The 21,802-nt window shown below is 37.5% G+C and overlaps 1 protein-coding gene across 12 annotated transcripts in view; it reads right to left on the bottom strand.

Annotated features, from left to right (window-relative positions):
- Positions 1-21,802, bottom strand: part of DNM1L (dynamin 1 like) — a 63,697-nt gene that overhangs the window by 27,071 nt on the left and 14,824 nt on the right. For 6 of the 12 annotated variants that reach the window (XM_012437182.3, XM_012437177.3, XM_012437178.3 and 3 more), the window contains exons 2-8: positions 16,355-16,502; positions 11,863-11,901; positions 10,343-10,389; positions 9,554-9,625; positions 6,859-6,945; positions 4,295-4,457; positions 690-810 (exon numbers count right to left, since the gene is read on the bottom strand). In XM_012437182.3, the coding sequence (XP_012292605.1) occupies positions 690-810; positions 4,295-4,457; positions 6,859-6,945; positions 9,554-9,625; positions 10,343-10,389; positions 11,863-11,901; positions 16,355-16,502 (677 nt within the window). Of the gene's footprint in view, positions 1-689; positions 811-4,294; positions 4,458-6,858; positions 6,946-9,553; positions 9,626-10,342; positions 10,390-11,862; positions 11,902-16,354; positions 16,503-18,984; positions 19,448-21,802 lie in introns of those variants that run through there. The other 6 variants (XM_012437180.3, XM_012437179.3, XM_012437175.3 and 3 more) reach the window with 3 other exon arrangements.

The raw sequence follows: 21,802 nt of genomic DNA on the forward strand, positions 1-21,802 counted from the left end.
ATTAAACCAATCTATTAAAATCCTGCCACCTTAAATTCTTTCTCGAATGGGTGCACATTAGATAATTTTTCCCTTACCCAGTGCCTCCTCATACACAGTTTAACATGATAGGCAAGCACTCTTAAAGCCTGGCTATTACAACACTTCTTCCATTTTATGATACTGCTTACTTTAGAAACATTTCCTATTAAAAATGTCTACTGGGCCAGGGATAGTGGCTCATCCCTGTAATCCCAGCACCTGGGAAACCAAGCGGGGAGGACTGCTTGAGCCCAAGAAGTCAAGACAAACCTGGGCAACATAGCAAGACCTTGTCACTACAAAAAAATTTAAAAATTAGCCAGGTGTGGTGGTACATACCTGTAGTCTCAGCTACCTGAAAGGCTGAAATGGGAGTATCACTTGAGTCCAGGAGGTCGAGGCTATAATAAGCCACAATCACACCATTGCATTCCAGCCTAGGCAACAGAGAGAAACCCCGTTTCCAAAAAAAGAAAATTTCTATGAGAGGCGTTAGTGAGTGAATCTCTTTTCTCCCTTTAGGGCAATGGATTCTTTAGCAATACCAAGATCATAGTAAAAGGGAGAAAAAATGTAGGACAGTACCACATTTCAAACAGATATTAGAAATTCAGACTTGCTCTGAAGTGAGAATGCTACTAATTCTTATCCCATTTTTAACTGCTAACCTGTTAACTACTCCAATTATTCCAAGTTTGACTGGAATAACCCTTCCCATCAATACATCCATGGCATCAGTACCCGCATCCATGAGATCAAGTTTAGTGATTACAGCTAGGGTTCTGCGACCTGGTAAATGCAAAAAGAGAAAAGGGCAAAGAAAAGAAAGAAAGAAAATGATCCATTAAATAAAACTATTAAGTATTAATAAAGGAACATCCTCATCTATAATCCCACTTAACATTACCTCTGTCATCATTTTGATAATGCCTTTCTTACCAGTGCTTTTTTAAAAATAATTTTAAACATCGTGTACAATTTTAAAAATATTTCCGCCAGGTGCAGTAGCTCATGCCTATAATCCCAGCACTTTGGGAGGCCAAGGCAGGTGGATCACCTGAGGTCAGGAGTTCGAGACCAGCCTGACTAACATGCGCTACTAAAAATACAAAAATTAGCTAGGCATAGTGGCGGGCACCTGTAATCCCAGCTACTCGGGAGGCTGAGGCAGGAGAATCGCCTAAACCCCAGAGGCAGAGGTTGCAGTGAGCCGAGATTGTGCCACTGCACTCCAGCTAGGGAGACAGAGACTCCATCTCAAAAAATACATATATACATATACATAAACATATTTCTTTCACATGTAATTTTTTGTTGGCTCTTATGGCTATATTATAAGCATTTTAAAATTTTGTTTAAAATTTACATCCAGGTGATGTGGCCCGTGCCTGTAATCCCAACACTTTGGAAGGCCAAGGCAGGCAGATTGCTTGAGCCCAGGAGTTCAAGACCAGCCTGGGCAAAGTGGTTAAACCCTGTCTCTACAAAAAATACAAAACTTAGCAGGGTGTGGTAGTCCTAGCTACAGGTGAGGCTGAGGTGGGAGAATCACCTGAGCCCAGGAGATCAAGGCTGCAGTAAGCCGTGATTACGCCACTGCAGTCCAGCCTGGGCAATGGAATGAGACCCTGTCTCAAAAAACAAAAATAAAAAACATTTACTCTTTTTTTGGTGTACAATTCTAAGAGTTTTGACAAATGCCAAGAGATGTGTCACAACCAACTCAAGACACTGCTGCTCTCCCACCAAATTTTCATATGCTAACCAGTCAAACCTATTTTCCATTCCTAGTTTTGCCTTTTCTAGAATGTTATATAAACAAAATCAGACAGTACATAAACTTTTGAGTCTGGCTTCTTTCATTTAGCATAATGCATTTGAGATTCATCCATGTTCTTGTATATTAATAGTCTATTTCTTTTTATTGCAGAGTAGTGCCCCATTATATGGATGTACTATACCTTAGTTTCACTCCCCTTCTGAGAAATATGTGAGTTGTTTCTAGTTTTTAGAAATTATGAATAAAGCTGCTGTAGACATTTGCATATAGTTTTTTATATGAACACCAGTTCTCATTTAACATGGTTAAACACCTAGGAGTGGGACTGCTGATTTAACTTTATAAGGAACTGCCAGACTGTTTCCCAAAGTGACTATACCACTCCCACCAGCAATATATGAGAGTTCCAACTGTCCTGCATAGTGTACAATTTTATCTATGGCATTTTTCAGTGATAAGCATTTTTCTTTTTTTTTTCCTTTTCTTTTTTTTTTTTTTTTGAGACAGAGTCTTACTCTGTCGCCCTGGCTGGAGGGAAATGGCACAATCTTGGCTCACGCAACCTTCGTCTCCTGAGTTCAAGCGATTCTCGTGTCTCAGCCTCCCCAGTAGCTGAGATTACAGGCGTGCACCACCACACCCGGCTAATTTTTGTATTTTTAGTAGAGATGGAGTTTCACTGTGTTGGCCAGGCTGCTCTGGAACTCCTGGCCTCAAGCGATCCACCCACCTCAGCCTCCCAAAGTGCTAGGACTACAAGCATGAACCACCACGCCTGGCCTATAAGCATTTTTCTGTATTGCTCCAAATCTAAAAAATCATCCTTTTTAATTATTTCATATTATTGTAATTAATCCTTCCAACTGTTGGCCATATTAAATTGTTTCTAATTTTTGATACTATAAATAATACTGGCTTAGATTATTTCCTTACAATGTATTACTAGATTAAGATTAGTAATAAAGCCAGGTACAGTGACTCATTCCTATAATCCCAAAACTTTGGGAGACTGAGGTGGGAAGATCACTTGAGCCCAGGAGTTCAAAGTTGCAGTGAGCCATGATTGTGCCACTGCACTCCAGACCTGGGCAACACAATGAGACCTACCTCCAAAAAAAAATATGACCATATTTATGGCTCGAGAGTTAGTTTAAAGCAGAGTAAATACATATAAAAGGCTTAACAGGTTTTGTTTGTTTATGATGGTTTGGCTCTGTTGCCCAGGCAAGAGTGCAATGGCATGATCTCAGCTCACTGCAACCTCTGCCTCCTAGGCTCAAGCCATTCTCCCACCTCAACCTCCTAAGTAGCTAGGACCACAGGCCGATGCCACCATGCCCAGCTAATTTTTTTTTTTTGTATTTTTTGTAGAGATGGGGATCTCATTTTGCTGCCCAGGCTGGTCTCAAATTCCTGAGCTCAAGCGATCCACCACCCTGGCATCCCAAAGTGCTAGTATTACAGGCATGAGCCACAGTCTACTTTAAATAATAAAAATAAAATGTAAATAAACCCTTTGATATAGTTTATCTTTTAATGTAACTGAAATGAACATTACTCATGTAGTAAAAAGGTTTCTTAACTCGAAATAAAAAATTTTGTTAAAGTAACCCTGCTTATGGGAATTTTTATTGGCAGTCTTAGCACTATTTCCTATCGAATTTTTATTTGAAATTATTCTTCAAAGCAGGGAAAGAAAAACATAACACAACCTTCAGACCCTCTAACAGTAAGGTGGAAAAAATGGTTTCTATATGAGGCCATGCATACATTTGTTAGCAGCAATAATAACCACTTTCTTACAAGCTAGCATTTTATATATACTAAGATACACACACTACGTCATTAGTCAAGCATCAGTGACCCACTGTATGAACTAATCCTTGGGGTTAAAATGTTTCATGAAAGGAGTTTACCTTCATTTCTAAAAATCCCCTGTGCCTTGAGCATGTCTAAACATTTTCTACCTCTGCAGAATGTAGATACCATAATTCTCTACTGTACCATAATAGTCTACAATGATTATCTACTTTTTTTTTTTTTTTTTAACAGAGTCTCACTATGTTGCCCAGGCTGACCTTGAACTCCTGGCCTCAAGCATTGCTCCCATCTCAGCCTTATGAGTAGCTGGGACCACAGGCACATGTGACTACACCTGGCTATGTTATTTATTCTTAAAGGTCAGCCATTCAAATACCTAAGTCGCAAAACAAGAAATTCTTTTTGCAAAGCCATTGTATTATTTTAAAATTATTAGGTAACCATTACAAATAAAGAGGTGAAATATTTTTGCCTAGTCTGTATAGCAACTTAATAACCTTATTTTCCATCAGAATTTCTATTTAAATTTATAAACAAAAATAGGAAAGCATTATCTTTTAAATTTGTATTAACAACTAGAGATACTGTTTTTAAAGAGAAAACTTCCTTTCTCAAGGGTAGATTTACCATTGTAAAATAAGCATCTCATTAAATATTAACATCTGTCCTTACCATCTGGATCTACCTCTCTTGAAATTTTAAGTGCCTCTGATGTTGCCATATCTGTATTAGCAGCAGTGACAGCGAGGATAATGGAATTTGGGTTACTGATGAACCGAAGAATGAGCTCTCTGATCTGAAGCTCAATATCCTTAGGTTGATCACCTACAGGCACCTAAACCAAACAGAGATGAGCAAGGAACTAATAATTAAAAATCAATTCAGCTTTTTTACGCACATTTAATGCACAGAATATAGGTCTATCCATTTATAAATAGTTAAAATAAAGACATTAATAATATATACTACACTGGTAGTTATGAATCTGGTAATGTCTCAAAGTATAACTCTTGTGAATATCAAAAGTTGATTTAATACAATCACATGTTAAGCACTGGTCAGTGTTGATTGCCTAGATACAAATTCATTCATTCATTCAATTATCAAGTGTTTACTGGCAGCCTACTCTATTTCAGGCACTTTTCTGAATGTGATTTCAGGTCATGTCAGATTATGTTAGAGTAGTGAATATTAAAAAGACCAAACTTCCTGCCTTCATAGAACTTACATTTTAGTGATAACAGGCAGATAATAAACAAAAACATATATATAGTATCCAGATGGTGGATATCTGGCCTGTGGAAAAATAAGGCAGAACAGTAGGCTAGGGAATGATTAGAGAAGATTATGATTTTTTTTTTTTTGAGATGGAGTCTCGCTCTGTTGCCCAGGTTGGAGTGCAGTGGCGTGATCTCAGCTTACTGCAACCTCCACCTCCCGGGTTGAAGCGATTCTCCCGCCTCAGTCTCCCAAGTAACTGGGCTTACAGGTGTACACCACTACGCCCTGCTAATTTTTGTATTTTTAGTAGAGATGGGGTTTCACCATGTGTTGCTCAGGCTGGTCTCGAACTCCTGACCTCGTGACCCACCCGCCTTGGTCTCCCAAAGTGCTGGGATTACAGGCGTGAGCCACTCATGCCCAGCCCTTTTTTTTTTTTTTTTTTTTGTGAGACAGGGTCTCACTCTATCACCTAGGCTAGAGTGCAGTGGTGCAATCACAGCTCACTGCAGCTTTGAACTCCTGGGCTCAAATGATCCTCCTGCCTCAGCCTCCCAATGTACTGGAACTACAAGCATAAGCCACTGCATGTAGCAATTAGAATTATGATTTTAAATTGTTTTAAATTAGATTATGTTTTTAAATAGAGTAAATAGGGAAACTTCAATGAGACAACTGGTATTTGAGAGAATGAGCAGAAATTAAGCCAATGAGGGAGAGGTACATACAGACATCTGGGGAAAGGACATTCCAAACAGAGTGAACAGTAAGGGCAGGAGGCTGAAGCAAGAGGAGTTAGGAGAACAGGGACATATCAAGTAGATACTTTAGATCTATGTAAAAACTTGGGCTTTTAACTCTGAGTAAAAGGGGAGAGGTTTTAAGCCAAGGATTAACAAGGAACTGGAGAAGTTTTGAGCCAAGGAATGATACAATCGAATTTTCACTTTAATAGTATCACTGTCTGCTAAGATGAGATCATGAGGAAGACCTATTATTTATTACTGTGCAGTAATCCAGGTGGCATGATAGTGGCTAGATCAGGACAGTAGCTATGAATTTATAAAACATGATTGAGTTCTGGGTATACTGTAAAGGTAGGGAGAGTCAAGAGGAATTGCTGGCAGGAAGTGGGATGTCGGAAAAATTAGTGTCAAGGATGACTACAAACTCTGGCTAAGCAACTGGTAGAATGGAGTTGCCATTTATTTATTTAGAGACAGTCTCACTCTGTTGGCCAAGCTGGAGTGCCATGATGAAATCATAGCTCACTGTAGCCTCAAATTCCTGGGCTCAAGCAATCCTGCCTCTGCTGGGACTACAGGCGTGCAACACCATGCCCAACTAATTTTTGTATTTTTTGTCGACACATGGTCTCCCTGTGTTACCCAGGCTGGTCTCAAACTCCTGGGCTAAAAGAATTCCTCCCACCTTGATCTCCCAAAGTGCTGGGATTACAGGATAAGCCACCACGCCTGGCCTGAGTTGCTATTTATTGCGATGGAGGAAGACTATAGAAGGACCAAACCTAGTTGAGGAACAGGTCAGCAATTTGGTATTAGACTCTGAAATATCTATCAGACATTCAAGTGTATACGTTGAATAGCAGCTAGATATACAAGTCTGGAGATACTTGAATGCCATCAATATACTGAGCCTTATGTAGTTAAAGCCATACAATCTGATGAAATCACCAAGGGAAAAGTGTACCTAGAGAAAACATGAAGTCCACAAACTGGGCTCTGGGGCACTTACTGTTTAGACATTGGGGAGATGAGAAGAAACAGCAAAAGAGACTGAAAAGGAGTGGCCAGTGAGACTGGAGATAAACCTGTAGAGTGTGGTATCCTGGAAGCCAAGTAAAGAAAGTGTTTCAAGGAGAAAGGAGGGCTCAACGTTATCAAATGCTGCTAACAGATCAAGGTGATTGCAAAAAGAAGCCGACTGATTATTCTCATATGGGTGTCAAGGAAGTGAAAACAACCTGACCAAATCTGTAAGTATTCCCTCCTTACCTTGGTCATTCCTGGCAAATCCACGAGTGTCAAATTGACAACGTTGGGTGAAAAAATCTTAAGATGAATTGGTTCAGGGCTTACTCCCTAGAAATAAATTTTAAAATATTGTGTTAAAATCACACTAAAATTTCAGTGAATTATGAAGTAATAAAGTAAACTTTATTTCAAGTACGTAGACGTTAATGCTTTTAAAAATGAATTGAATCATGATCCCTAAGACTTTTTTTTAACAATCAAAACCTGATGAAACACAGGGGAAGTTAGCAGCCATATTGACAGGTTACAGTCCTGCCTCTATCCCTGTATCATTTATTATACACCACGTATTATTTCACAGTCTTTTCTCTTGATTATAAACGTATGTCTTTCACTTTTTTTTGAGACAGAGTCTCACTCTGTCACCCAAACTGGAGTGCAGTGGTACAATCATGGCTCACTGCAGCCTCAAAATCCTGGGCTCAAGCAATCCTCTTTCCTTAGCCTCCTGAGTAGCTCGAATATAAGGCATGCACCACCATGCCCAGGTAATTTCTTTTTTATTTTTTGTAGAGACAGGGTATTACAATGTTGCCCAGGCTGGCATATACCATTCCTTAAATGTGTTTAATAGATTTAGCATGGAATAATAATGTATTCCTTACTATCGAAATTCATGAGGTTCCCAAGTTCAGATATCTTTGACTATCAAGTGGCAAGAATGTGTACAGTAAGAGACTTCTCAAAGAGTTTATCTAAATCTTTAATCTCTAGTAAGAATTTGGATAGTGAGAGATACGTGTATTTTCTCTCCTGTAGACTAAGATTATTGTGTAGGCTCCCTCCTCTTCACCACTGGCCCTCTACAAGTTTTAGGATTGAATCAGCTACATGTAAAAAGACACTTATGAGATGTTCATACCTCATCTTTGTACATGCCCTTCTTTATCCTTTAATATATCCTCTCATCATGTTTATCCACCTTACGTTTTCCCTTATTAACCCACTGAAAATTCTAATTTCCCAGCAAGTTTTTTTTTTAGTATCCTTTACTCCATATTCCCTATACAATTATATTTGCTATTTTAGATTACTCTGTGCTACTTTTCCATTTTAAATACTCCAGTTTTCCAAAACTAATAAATGTCAATATCTGGCATATCTCCTTAGGCTGTATATTTCTCAGGATCTTTATTGCCATGGCATTCCTCTGTCATGTCCAATACAAAGCTTTGCCCAGTGCCTTTACAACTGCTATCTCATAGACATTTTACATCGTTCAGGGCTTTATGTTAGGTATATGCAGTAATTTACGTATTTTGACATAAAAATTATATAAGATCAAAGTATCATTTACTTAATCATATACATGATTTAGGAAAGAAGAGATGTTTCATAGATTTGGGGTTGGGGGACTTTTCATCTTTTAGACACCATGGATGAAAAGCTGCTAGGTAAGTAAATTATATCCTTAACATAAATTAAACATCTTGTAGGTATATAGACTCAATCTTTAATAACATTCAGTTTAGTATAACTAAAAACATTTCTGAATCACCACAGTCTCACACACTCTAAATTCTAGTACTGTATAAAATTACCACCAATTGCTGAGTTCAGTAATTCTCTCTGTAGGAGAGAGAATTCAGACTGGTGTTATGATTAATCATATTCCAAAAGCCATAATTATCCCTGCTATAATAACGACAAGCTAGTCTAGTTTCTGGTCACATTTCCAAGCCCTTCTACACACATGGTTACTGGAGATTTAGGGAAGTACGGCAGCAGTAGCAGCAACTCAAAGGTCACCAGCCTGGAGTTCAGTTATGAACAAAGCCCAGTCGGTCACTGCAGCAGCAACAAATATCCTCAACAATAATAGAGTTAACATGGCTCTAAAAATGCCTTTTGTCAGGAAATAATCTTTCAGCCCAGTAACTGGCAGATACAAGGATTCAATATCTGTTGAATATTAGTACTAGGCTAGGGCCCACTTGTGGGATTAAATGTGCCTCTGGATAATGAAAGAATGGAGCTAAGAACAAAAAGGAAGGGAAATAAAAATTTAGACAGATGTATATAAAAAATGTAAAGAGAAAAACAATAGGAAGAAAGAAGAGAGAAGACAGCAGGATTCAGGCAAGGCAGTGATAGTGCCTAGTGTCAAGATTAACAGTATCTTAGATACCTAATTTACTTTACATTCTCACAAGCTCGGAAATAAGAAAATAATCAGTTGCTAAAGTATTACTTTTCATTTGCACTAAAAAATACCCAATTTTTCTCTCTTTGCTTTACAAGCAAATCTAGCCTTACACAGGTTAAGAAAAAGAACTATATATATATAAAGTTATACAATGCTTCCTGAGTTATAATACAATCAATCCATCAGAAAAAGATAACTTGTTGTAGGAATATTAAGTAGAATTATATAATAAAGTGGTATGTACATGACAGGAACAAGAATAAACATTTAAATAAAATATTTGATTTATATGAAAGTAAAGAAAAGGGATTTTAAGCAAAGTTCTATGTATTTGTGAAAATACTCCATTTGTTTCAAAGTCCATTATGAATTTACAATGCCCATCGCTTCTTAGCCTTTTGGCTAAGATCAAGAGTATGAATTTACAATGCCCTTCACACATTATGTACAGAATACCTCAATTATATATTTACTGATGTTTATGCCTTCTAGCTCTAAAAAGATGCCTACCTTATTATTTCCTGATATTCTTTCTGTTTCATTTTCAATTTCTTGTCGAATTTCATCAAAATCCGTGTAAAGCTAAAATTTTTTTAAATAAAAAGCATAAAATTCAAAGTAAGATCAAAAGTTCTTAAGTTGGAGGGGGAGTCCATGTATTTCAAAAGGATGTCTATGTATTTGCTTCAGAGAATACATAAACAAATTCCAATGTATACATATCATTTTCTGAGCTAAGGATTCATAGTTTTTATGGGTTTTTTTTGTTTGTTTTTTGAGTCAGGGTCTGACTCTGTCACCCAGGCTGGAGTGCAACAGCACAATCATGGCTCACTGCAGCTTCAACCTCACATGCTCAAGCCATCCTCCTGCCTTGGCCTTCCAAGTAGCTAGGACTACAGGTGCATGCCACCATGTGGGGTTAATTTTTTTTAGTTTTTATAGAGACATGGTCACCCTATGTTGCCCAAGCTGGTCTCGAGCTCCTGGGCTCAAGCGATCCACCCATCTTAGCCTCTGTTACTGACATGAGACATTGTGCCTGGCCATTATGAAATTTTCAAAGCTTCCTGACGCCACAACAATTAAGATCACCAAATCAGAGAAAATCAGGCTTAATTTCAAGTGTTTTCCAATAAACAACTGTGGTTAGAAACGTTACTAAGATTTATTTATAAGGAATAGTTACAGTTCCTTCAATATAACATATACTGCCAATGATTAGAAACTAAATTATCAAGTACTCATACAAAATATTATTTTCAACATTATGTCTTCATTATATACATGTGTGATTACCTTATTTTTGGTGTGAAGAAATTTACCCCATTCTTCTGCTTCCACCCCTGGAAAAAAGAAAAACTCATTTATTGGAAACTGTAGAAACTACTTTTTATCTTTAGTTAGGAATTCAAAAAGGCAACATAATAAAACACTTGTTAACTTGTATTTAATTTTGCCATTAAGTACAAGTTAACAAGTATTTTAAGGTCTGCTAAATTATATTTTTCTAAAATTACATTTTCTGCTAAATTATATTTTTAAAATTGTATCATGTATTTCAAAAACATGACTAACTTCAGGTAGAGCTGCTCACAGGTCTTCCCATCAGTTGATTTCTCTTCGTATTTTTTGTGTAATTGTATTATAGTAAAATGAATATTCATTATTTTTGAACATCTTACATATAAAAGCGTTTTCTGATGAAAATAAAGTTAGTGGCTAAGAAGAAAAATTAAGAATCCCATGGAGTAGTGCAAAAGGCATACACAACAGATTTACATGTATGACTCAAGAAAAAATTTTACCATATGTCAATGAAACAGCTAATTCTTCCATTCTTTTCAAAAATTTGGTTTCCTGTTGGTTACCTGTAGAGTCACAACTTGCTGTTCCTTTAAAGAGCACTCTTATTATTATAGAGCTAGCTGCTGTGTAATTTACATACACTTTCAAGGTGATTTTCCCCCAGGGTCAAGATTGTTTTCCCTTAGAACTGGAGGCAGGAAAGAAATAAAATAGAAGAAAAGAAAAAACAAGAACCGTGGTATATGCCCTATAAAGAGTTGCCACTCCCCATTAGTTTCCAGTCATAGGTCTGTTCCTCTTGTACTTGCTGAAAGAAGGAAAATATATTCACTGCTGCACTGTGTGAAGTAGTCTGAAAGTTGGAGAACAAGATATATTCTGTTTTTCCTAGAGAAACCAGAACTGTTTAATTGTGGAAAGATAATCTAACTTTATCTCCTCCAAACACAGCTATTTTGCTTTTGTCAAATTCAGAGGTTAAACTATCTTAATTAATAAGTTTACTGGATAATGCATATCAGCCACATGAAGTCTAAATAAAAATGATTATAAGATATTCAGATAAATATAAGAGTATGTCAGTCCTTTGGTGGAATAAAGGTAAATAAAACCGGATCCTTTTTGCAGATAAAATGCTCACCTACTTGTAGCTTAGTACCTTCTTCCAAGAAGTCTCATTGGAGGACTGGAGTAATCTAGGTGAACAGAACTCACAAAATGCAAGTACTACATACCAAAGAAGTGTTTCTAATTTATCTTATTATATTAAAAAGGCCTGGTTTCACAAGCATATCTTCAAAACTAAAAATAAAATAAATTACATTCACCACCAAAAAAGCTTGCATTTTGATGCAATGCCAAAAAAATAACAAGAACCACTGAAACCTGCAATCAATGTGGACAGGCAAATAAAAATGGAAGGAAAAAAAATGCACACAGCCTGTAATAGTACATAAGCACACATGCAGGCATAAGAGAAAAAGGGTCAAAAGCAAATGGATAAAGGAAACCTTTAGAAAGGTGTCTTGAGTTTTTCCATGTAGCAGGGTCTGTAGTTAAAGAGAAACAGCACAGAATAAGTTAAGTGCTTATCCCTAAAATTTTAAACCATATTAAAAATTCAAATGTGCAGAAACCTGATCACATTTCAAAATGCACATAGCATTTAATCATTCAAAATTTACAACTAGAATCAGAGGGATGTATATTTTTTCAGTCATAGAAACAAAGCATATTGCATGCCATAACTTATTTTTAACATTTTTAGGAAACAAACTTTCCATTACAATTAGTTCTGTCTGGCGTGTCTGTAGATAGTTATCTCAATTGATTGTTCAGTCAGTTGCAGATGGAACTCCTTGTTCTACTCTTTCCCCGCTTCTCACTACTGCACTTGACTAGTCTAAAAAATAAAAATTTTTTAAATTAATAATAATTGTTTCTAATTCTGACACAAATGAAGCACAATTAATCCACTATTCAAAAATTTGGGCAAAGCATAATGGCTTACACCTGTAATCCTAGCACTTTGGAAGGCCAAGGCAGACGGATCACTTGAGGTCAGGAGTTCAAGACTAGCGTGGCCAACAGGGTGAAACGCTGACTCTACTAAAAATACAAAAATTAGCTGGGCATGGTGGCGAACGCCTATAATCCCAGCTACTCGGGAGGCTGAGGCAGAAGAATCACTTGAATCCAGGAAGTTGCAGTGAGCCGAGATCACTGTGCCACTGCACTCCAGCCTGGGCGACAGAGCACGACTCTGCCTCAAAAAAGAAAACTGCCTGAGATATCTGATAAGCTACTATGGGAAAAGATACATTGACTGATTTTTAAAAATCTACAAAATATACTAAATACATCTTTCGGACCTTAAAAGTTGGTAAGTATATGAAAGTATTTCATATACTAAAACTGAGCTTTATAAGGGTATTTTATTTGAAATACATATTGGATTTAATAGAACACTGCAGAAAGTTAATTCTTCACCTTCATGAACTCAATCTAAAGGGAGACTACTATGTGTATCACAGCACCATAAGCAGAAAACTTAATCCTATCTTTCTCCTTTAATTCTGATGTATGTATAATTTTACTGCCTTTTGCCAAGTAACTGATTGCTTTTACAAATAGGTTACTTAATGAAATGGGGATAAAAATTCAAATTACGCCCAGATTTTAAAGCATTCTTCTATGAAGCATGTATATTTGCACTTTTTTTTTTTTTTGGAGACAGAATTTTGCTCTGTAACCCAGGCTGGAGTGCAATGGCACAATATCGGCTGACTGCAACCTCCACCTCCTGGGTTCAAACAAATCTCCTGCCTCAGCCTCCCGATTAGCTGGGATTCCAGGCGCCTGCCACCATGCCTAGCTAATTTTTGTATTTTTAGTAGAGACAATGATTCACCATGCTGGCCAGGCTGATCTTGAACTCCTGACCTCAAGTGATTCACCTGCCTCGGCCTCCCAAAGTACTGGGATTTACAGGCATGAGCCACTGCGCCCAGCCTATGTTAGCATTTTTTTAAAAAAGAGAACAAAAACCTTTGCTTTAGTTCAACAACTTTCTCTCCCTAAATAAAATCTCATAATTTTTCAAATTTCCACTGACACTGTTCAAAGTATCATATATAGCACAATTTTGGCCTTTAGTCAGCATGCTACTTTTGGATTTTGTCTCAAAGGAAAACAGAAGAGCTTGACTTATTTCTTACAAATGTATGAAAGATAACTGTGGAGTTCAGTTCAAACTGAACCACCACTCCACTCTAAAACATAGTTTAGTATTGTTTTTAATAAGAAGTTAACAGAAAATTATTTTACATTGGCAGAATAGGGGACAAGCTGAGATGACCATAAATCTACATATTGACACCTCAATTATCCCACATAGTTGGCAGAATGAAGAATCCTGTGCTAAATGAATTTCCTGATAATTGAATTACACATATTAAACATGATTTTATTTTAGCCAGTTTTGATGGAGCTACATCTAAAATGGATTAGACTTCTCCATGTCATCTCAGAATGCACGACTCTGAACCTATCACTGGTAACCAGGTTTTTGTTATGTAACAAAGCCTTCATTGGCTAAAATCCCTACACAAAATGTTAGTAACTGATTTCTTCTTCTTTTTCTTTGAACGTTTATGTTTTTCTCCCTTTCTCCTCTCTTATTATCAGGCTGTCAGGTAGTTTACACTCTTCCAGCTAACGATGCTGTTTATCTGCTTCATGGTTTCTAATTTTCTCTGGGTTAGAATGATTTATTATATACTAGAATTGTTCATACCAAGGATAAAGAAGCTTTGATGAAAACCTAAGGAACTGTCTATCCTAGAATAAAACACGTGAAATCTAGTACTCAAATTTATATAATCTATATTGTGTTTGGGGTAGCTGAGTTGTCATTATAAGCAAGTATACATACAAAATAAGCACTAAGCTTGGAAAAAAACAATAGGTAGGCAGATTTCCTGACCAACCACCATGAGGAGACATCACAAAACACAGTGGACATAAAACCAAAGAGATACCAAGGAGCTGACACTTCTATAGCTGAAATCTACACTCTTTCCTAACAAGCAACATTTTACCTAAGGAAACACTGCCCACATTTCAAATAGTTTCTGAGAGACAGAATATCATGGGCCCTCTCAAGGTGAGAGACAGAATATCATGGGCCCTCTCAAGGTGAGAGACAGAATATCATGGGCCCTCTCAAGGTGACAGAAGAAAATAAAAAGTTAAAAAAAAAAGAGAGAGAGAGAGACCTAATATCATAGTTTCTTAAGGTCTTAGTTTCAGGTGTTTGGTAAATTTGATGAAATCAGTTAGTAGGGATGAAATTTTATTCTATACATCTGAAAGTGAACCACAGATTAATCCAGAATGATAAATTCAAGGTTCAGAACTTCAATAATAAGTATTAGTGAAATGCAAAGTGACGAATAACATACCCAAGCTACCCAGTGTAATTAAAAGGCTCCCACATATCCACTGGTAGTCTATCTAAAAATATTCCTTGCAACATCTAAAACTACACTAACTTGCTTCAGTGACTAACATTCTAGAGTCATAGCAGATGCTTATGAGGTTTTTTCCCCATTAAAGAAAAATCACCACCACCAGCAGCTCCTATAGTAAATGAAAACATCAGACACAGAAATTAAAGTAAGTTCACTTTTGTCAATATTATCATCCCATCTTAAATCGGAAGAAGCAGCAGAATAAAACTGCACTGAAAACAGACCTCTGCAGATAAGTAACAGATATTGGTACTCTGCTGCAAAAGTAATTTAATAATTACAGCTATGTTAGAGTTCTATAAATAAGAAAGTCTGAGCCAAATACTGAACTAAATAGGAAGATGAAATACATTACTCTCGTCCAACATTTCAAACCTCACTAATATAATATAGGATACACATTTGATAAGCAACTTGAAATCTGCTGATAGACACAGACAGCATTCCCTAACATATTTTCAATTTAATCAAAAAGAACGGTTATAAAGGACAATGCATATTTTCTTCTTTTAATAGAAGAATCAGAATTAGGAGTACATGATAACAGCAGAAAAGGGACGGTAAGATAACACTGCTCAGCTAAAAAACAGTCATTTTAATTAAAAGAAAAAAACAACTTTAAAACACTCCAAAAAACACTTAAAAATTTTTTTTTCTTTTTTTTTTTTTTGAGATAGGATCTCACTCTGTTACCCAGGCTGGAGTACAGTGGCACAACCACAGCTCATTGCAATCTCAACCTCCCAGAGTAAACCCATCCTCCCACCTCAGCCTCCCAAATAGCTGGGACTACACGCCACCAAGTCCAGCTAGTTTTTATGTATTTTTGTAGAGACAGGGTTTTGATATGCTGTCCAGGCAACATTTTTTCTTTAAAATAATTACTTTCTATTTACTGTCTCACTGGATCCTCCATTATATAATATAACATTGGTTTACTAAGCTGAGTTACTCAAAAGGAACTATTCCCAACAACTTTACTCACGGTCTTTCAAAACATGGCTGGACGTGGTGGCTCACGCCTGTAATCCCAGCACTTTGGGAGGCCAAGGCGGGCGGATCATTCAAACTCCTGAGTTTGAGACTAGCCTGCCAACAAGGTGAAAACCCGTCTGTCTCTACTAAAAATACAAAAATTAGCTGCGCGTGGTGGTGGGTGCCTATAATCCCAGCTACTTGGCAGGCTGAAGCAGGAGAATCACTTGAGCACAGGAGGTAGAGGTTGCAGTGAGCCAAGATCCCACCACTGTACTCCAGCCTAGACGAGAGTGAGGCTCCATCTCAAAAACAAAGCAAAACAAAAACTACTCTTTTTTTACATTAAGAAAGATGCATACTATTTCTCCTCACAGGACTTCTGATTACGCTACAGCCACTAATTTCTAATTGTCTAATCAATTCATATCTTTTTAAGAACAGATTGAAAAATGAAGAGCTATAAAATAAATCTTATCTCAAATCTGAAATTTACCATTTTCTTCTCCTGTTGTTTTTCGTTTATCTTCTTGTGAAACATGGACCAGTTGCAGAATGAGAGGTCTCCGGGTGACAATTCCAGTACCTCTGGGAAGCAAGTCCCTCCCCACCAGGCTTTCTAGCACTGAGCTCTTTCCACTGCTCTGAAAACAGAATATATATAAGAGCCAAATTAGTTTCTTAACAGATTTTTTGTTAATTCAATAAACTATATTAACAAAGCAACATACAGAATTATTTTAAAGGAAAAATTGGTGCAGAGACTTTTTAAATGAAAGATACTTTTATTTCCTATTGCATAATCTATTTGTTTTGAATCCAAAAACCAGAAAATAAAAGCCCTGTTCTCCCATAATTTTCCCACTTTTTTTGATACTCCACCAACCAGGTTTCAACAACTATATAATATTGGCATATATAAAATCATGCGTATAATATGCAGTTATGTGTAAATGGGGCAGTAATGCATATCTTTTTCTCTAACCTTCTATTTTAATTAATTATTATGATTATTATTACAAGGTATCACTCTGTTACCAGGCTGGAGTGCAGTGGTGCGATCACAGCTCATCGCAGCCTCAACCTCCCCAGGCTGATCATCCTACCTCAGCCTCCCCAGTAGCTGGGACTACAGGCACGCGCTACTATGCCTGACTAATTTTTGAGTAGAGATGGGGATTTGCCATGTTGCCCAGGCTTGTCTCAAACTCCTGGACTCAAGCGATCCTCCCACTTCAGTCTCCCAAAGTACTGGGATTATAGGCATGAAATGCTCCTGGCCTAACCTGCTTTTATTTTTAATGTAATAATCAGGGATATTTTTCCATATCAATACATTAACTACTTCTGTGTTTAATAGTTAAAAGAGGGGCCGGGCGTGGTGGCTCACACCTGTAATCACAGAAATCTGGGAGGCAAAGGTGGGTGAGTCACCTGAGGTCAGGAGTTTGAGACCAGCCTGGCCAACATGGCGAAACCCTGTCTCTACTAAAAATAAAATAATTAGCCAGGCATGATGGCATGCACCTGTAATCCTAGCTACTCAGGAAGCTTAGACAGGAGAATCACTTGAACCCAGGAGGCAGAGGTTGTAGTGAGCCGAGATCATGCCAATGCACTCCAGTCTGGGCGACAGAGCAAGGCTCTGTCTCAAAAAAAAAAAAAAAAAAATTAAAACAGTATTCTACTATGTGTAAAACCAAATCTGAACTGATGAGCATTTAGATTTTTTTGCTATTAACAATGCTGCAGTGAACATGCTTATACGTATAATCCTACTCACTTATCCTATTACGTCATTTGATTTAGTTCATTTAAGTTAAATTGCCATGATTAAGTAGCATGCAGATTTTAAGCATTCATAGATACTGCCAGACTGCAGAGAAGATGGCACCAAGCTGTATTTCCAACAGTTACCAGTTCGTTCAATTTGCTGCAGCACCATCAGTATTAAACAACATTGCTTTTTGAATCTTTGCTACTTTGATAGATGGATACTGACAGCTCATTTAAATTTGCATTCCTTTATTATTGAGGTCAAGTATCCTTCTGTTTAAGGGTTTTCTGTATTTCTCCTTTAGTGATTTGCTTGTTCAAATTCTAGCATTTTATGTATTTCATATTAGTTTACAATAAAGTTCTTTATCCATAAGTATTTCATTTTTCGTTATTTTAAATATTTTCCGACTTTTTATTTTGAAATTTTCGATGCTATTAAAAAAGTTCAAGAATGGTACAGTGAGTACTCATGTGTCTTAACATCATAATTCACCAGTTTTTAACTTTATGTCTCTCTCTCCTTATATGTACACACAAAGACATTTTTTCTTTTGCTGTCTCATTTGAGAGTTAGTCACAGAAACCATGATACTCCACTTTAAACATTGTGGCATGCATCTCCTAAGAACAAGGACATTCTTCTATAGAACCACAATATAAGGATCACATTCAGGAATTTTTTTTTTTTTAAGAGACGGGGTCTCACTTTGTCATCCCGGCTGGAGTGCAGTGGCATGATCATAGCTCACTGCAGCCTCTAACTTCTGGTCACAAGAGACCCTCAGGCCACCTCAGCCTCCCGAGTAGCTGGGATTCCAGGAGCCAGCCACCATACCACTAACATTCAGGAAATTTAACATACATACAATACCAATAACCAATTACTAAATAATCAAAAAAAATCTTTCTTTTTTTTGCCAAATAGCTGCATAACTAATCAAAAATATCAATACTAATAGCTAATGGAGTAAATAATCAAATAATATATAAACCTCTACTATACATTTTAAAATATTTCTAAATTTGCCATTTTTCTTCAGTTTGCAATAAACTGTTATTTTTCTATACAGTATATTCTGTATTCTATTTTTTTATTAGTCAAAACTTGTACTTTAAACATTTATTTTCTACAAAGAGAAAAATCCTAATTTCCTCTGTTATATCAGACAGGGCCTACAGGAAGCAGATGGCCCACTCAAATTAGATTAAAGAGGGTTTATTTACAAAGCTGTGGGTGAGGCTTAGAGGAATCGAAAGGGATATTGCAGTAACCCAGGCTAGTAACAAGAGAGAAGCTCTCATCACCTCTAAGCCTAAAAGAAAGGACCAGGACTAAGAGTGACACACCAGCCGGCCCGACGCTCCTACATACAGGATGTATGAGATGCGGGAATCAAGACCGGGACTTTTTTCTCCTCTTCCCTCCAATTCCCTGCCAGAGTTCCTCATTTCCACATCCAATCAGAAAACAGAGGACATAGGGGCTCATTCATGTTGTCCAGAAAGGTCCCCTATGATGGAGAACACAAATGCGGAATGGATCTGGAGAGTTAAATTGAAAAATACATGTCTGCGAAACCAGTTTTGATATCCCTCTCATTAAATAAAATGGGGTGCTTTCCATCATTTCATTCCTGTACTCTGATACTGTACTCTGAAATAATTTTAACAACATATAGACATTTCCTGTTCATATGTCTGACAAAATGTGTTCATAAAAAAAATCTAATTCTCTTTTTCAAATTTATAAGCATAACTACTCATAACAGTCTTAGAATTTGTTCATTTTTCTTATTCCTAATTTTTTTTTTCTTTTTTGAGACAGAGTCTCGCTCTGTCACCAGCCTGGAGTACAGTGGCAAGATCTTGGCTCACTTGCAACCTCTGCCTCCCGGGATCAAGCGATTCTCCTGCCTCAGCCTCCTGAGTAGCTGGGATTACAGGCACGCGCCACCATGCCCAGCTAATTTTTTGTATTTTTAGTAGAGACGGGGTTTCACCATGTTGACCAGGATGGTCTCATCTCTTGACCTCGTGCTCCACCCGCCTCGGCCTCCCAAAGTGCTGGGATTACAGGCGTGAGCCACCACGCCCGGTGGTCTTGATCTCTTGATCTCATGGTCTGCCTGCCTCAGGCTCCCAAAGTGCTGGGATTACAAGCGTGAGCCACCATACCTGGCCAGTATTTTATTTTTTTATGAGACTTTCCAAATGACTATTAAATTGATTTTACTGGCCAAATATTTTGCTGATTTTGCTTTGTAATTGATTTTTTAAAAATATTGCCAATTTCTTCTTCCTCGGATTTTTTTTTTTTTCTGGTGAAAGGAGGGTTTAACTGTTCTTTTAAAAACTCCTTGAGTTGAATCATTAGCTTATTTCTCTATTTCAGCTACCAACACTTGTAACCCTCACCCACCCCTAACACAAACATACATTATCCCAATCAGTCATCTCTATCTTCTTTCTTCCACACCAAGAACTGTGGTTCTCAATGACAGTTTGTGACAGAACTAGAATAACACAATTTGCTTTTTATTTCATGTTACACACAGATTCTCAAAATAATAACACCAATATTATCACCAACAACATTTTTACTGAAAGTAGTTTTTTAAATGTCTTGCATATAATCCCTCCATTCTCCTTCCCACGCCTTTACAGACCACATTTTCTTTCAAACCCTCATTTGGTCTTAGTTATGTGTAATACAAACCACCAGTCTTTAATGTGTCTCTAGTCATTCCGATTCTGACACCATCCTCTAGTAGATTCCTCGGGAAGGGTTAATGGGGACAGTATTCTTCAGGTTCTAGCGTATTGTTTGTGACTTTAATTTTTTTTTTAGAGTCTCACTCTATCACCCAGGCTGGAGTACAGTGGCACAATCATGGCTCACTGCAGCCTCCACTGCACCGGTTGAAGTGATTCTCCTGCCTCAGCCTCCCGAGTAGTTAGGATTACAGGTGCATGCCACCACACCCGGCTAATCTTTGTATTTTTAGTAGAGATGGCGTTTCACCATGTTAGCCAGGCTGGTCTCAAACTCCTGACCTCAAGTGATCAGCTCACCTTGGCCTCTCAAAATGCTGGGATTACAGGCATGAGCTACCATACCTGGCCCTGATTTTCCTTTACTTACAAAGGTAAGAGATTTTGTGACTTCTGCCTGTATGTCTCAAGGATTTTTCCTTTTCCTTTAAAGTCCAATAATTTTTTTTTTTTTTTAGAGACGGAGTCTTGCTCTGTTGCCCAGGCTGGAGCACAGTGATGCGATGTCAGCTCACTGCAACCTCCGCCTTCCGAGTTCAAGCAATTCTCCCGCCTTAATCTCCCAAGCAGCTGGGACTACAGGCATATGCCATCATGCCCAGCTAACTTCTTGTATTTTTAGTACAGAGACAAGGTTTCAACATAATGACCTCATCTGCCCACCTCGGCCTCCTTTTGTTTTTCTTCAAAAATTTGCTTGAGATCTGACAATAATCATTTCATACTGTTGACTTTTGAAAGAGGCTTGGCTCTGAATAGCTATTCTACCTTTAAACTCTAAATCCCCATCTTGATGTTTTCATATAGTATTCAAAAATACAGTTTCTTGCTTTCTGAGCTATCTTGACTCTGTTCACCTCCCCTGCTTTTACCTGGACCTTCTCTCGCCTTGGTCTGTATTCTGCAGAGGATACTCAATAGTATCCTCGGTTCCTTCTTGTTGAGAGGACTGGGCCTGGGAGGGAGCTTTGGTTAAGTTTTAAAGTTCCATGAAGGAGCGCTAGCTTCCCAGTTTCCCATTTCAGCTGGTACTCTGAAATTGACCCTTTAAGCTTTCTAGTGATTGCCTTTGGGTTATTTACAATTCTCCACTTCATCAGATGTTCCACTGCTTCCTTCTGCTTCTTCTAGTATGGATAACAACCGTTTGTTCCCAATCTACTGGTATTTGAGTGTTTGTTGAGAAACATAGTCAACTAATTTCCTTGTACATGTTTTCTATGTGTTTTTCGTTTTCCTATCCTATTTGTTCTGTTTTTAGGGGAAAGTCATATAGATATTTAGGAAACTACTCTACCACTGCTGTCATCTTCCCAGGATCCCTAATATGGATATTTAATCCACTAGAAATACCAAGACTAATGTCTAGTCTTATAAAAGTTAGTCTATACTT

Source organism: Aotus nancymaae, unplaced genomic scaffold (assembly GCF_030222135.1).
Source record: "Aotus nancymaae isolate 86718 unplaced genomic scaffold, 86718_ANA_hifiasm-v0.15.2.pri h1tg000092l, whole genome shotgun sequence".
NCBI lineage: Eukaryota > Metazoa > Chordata > Mammalia > Primates > Aotidae > Aotus > Aotus nancymaae.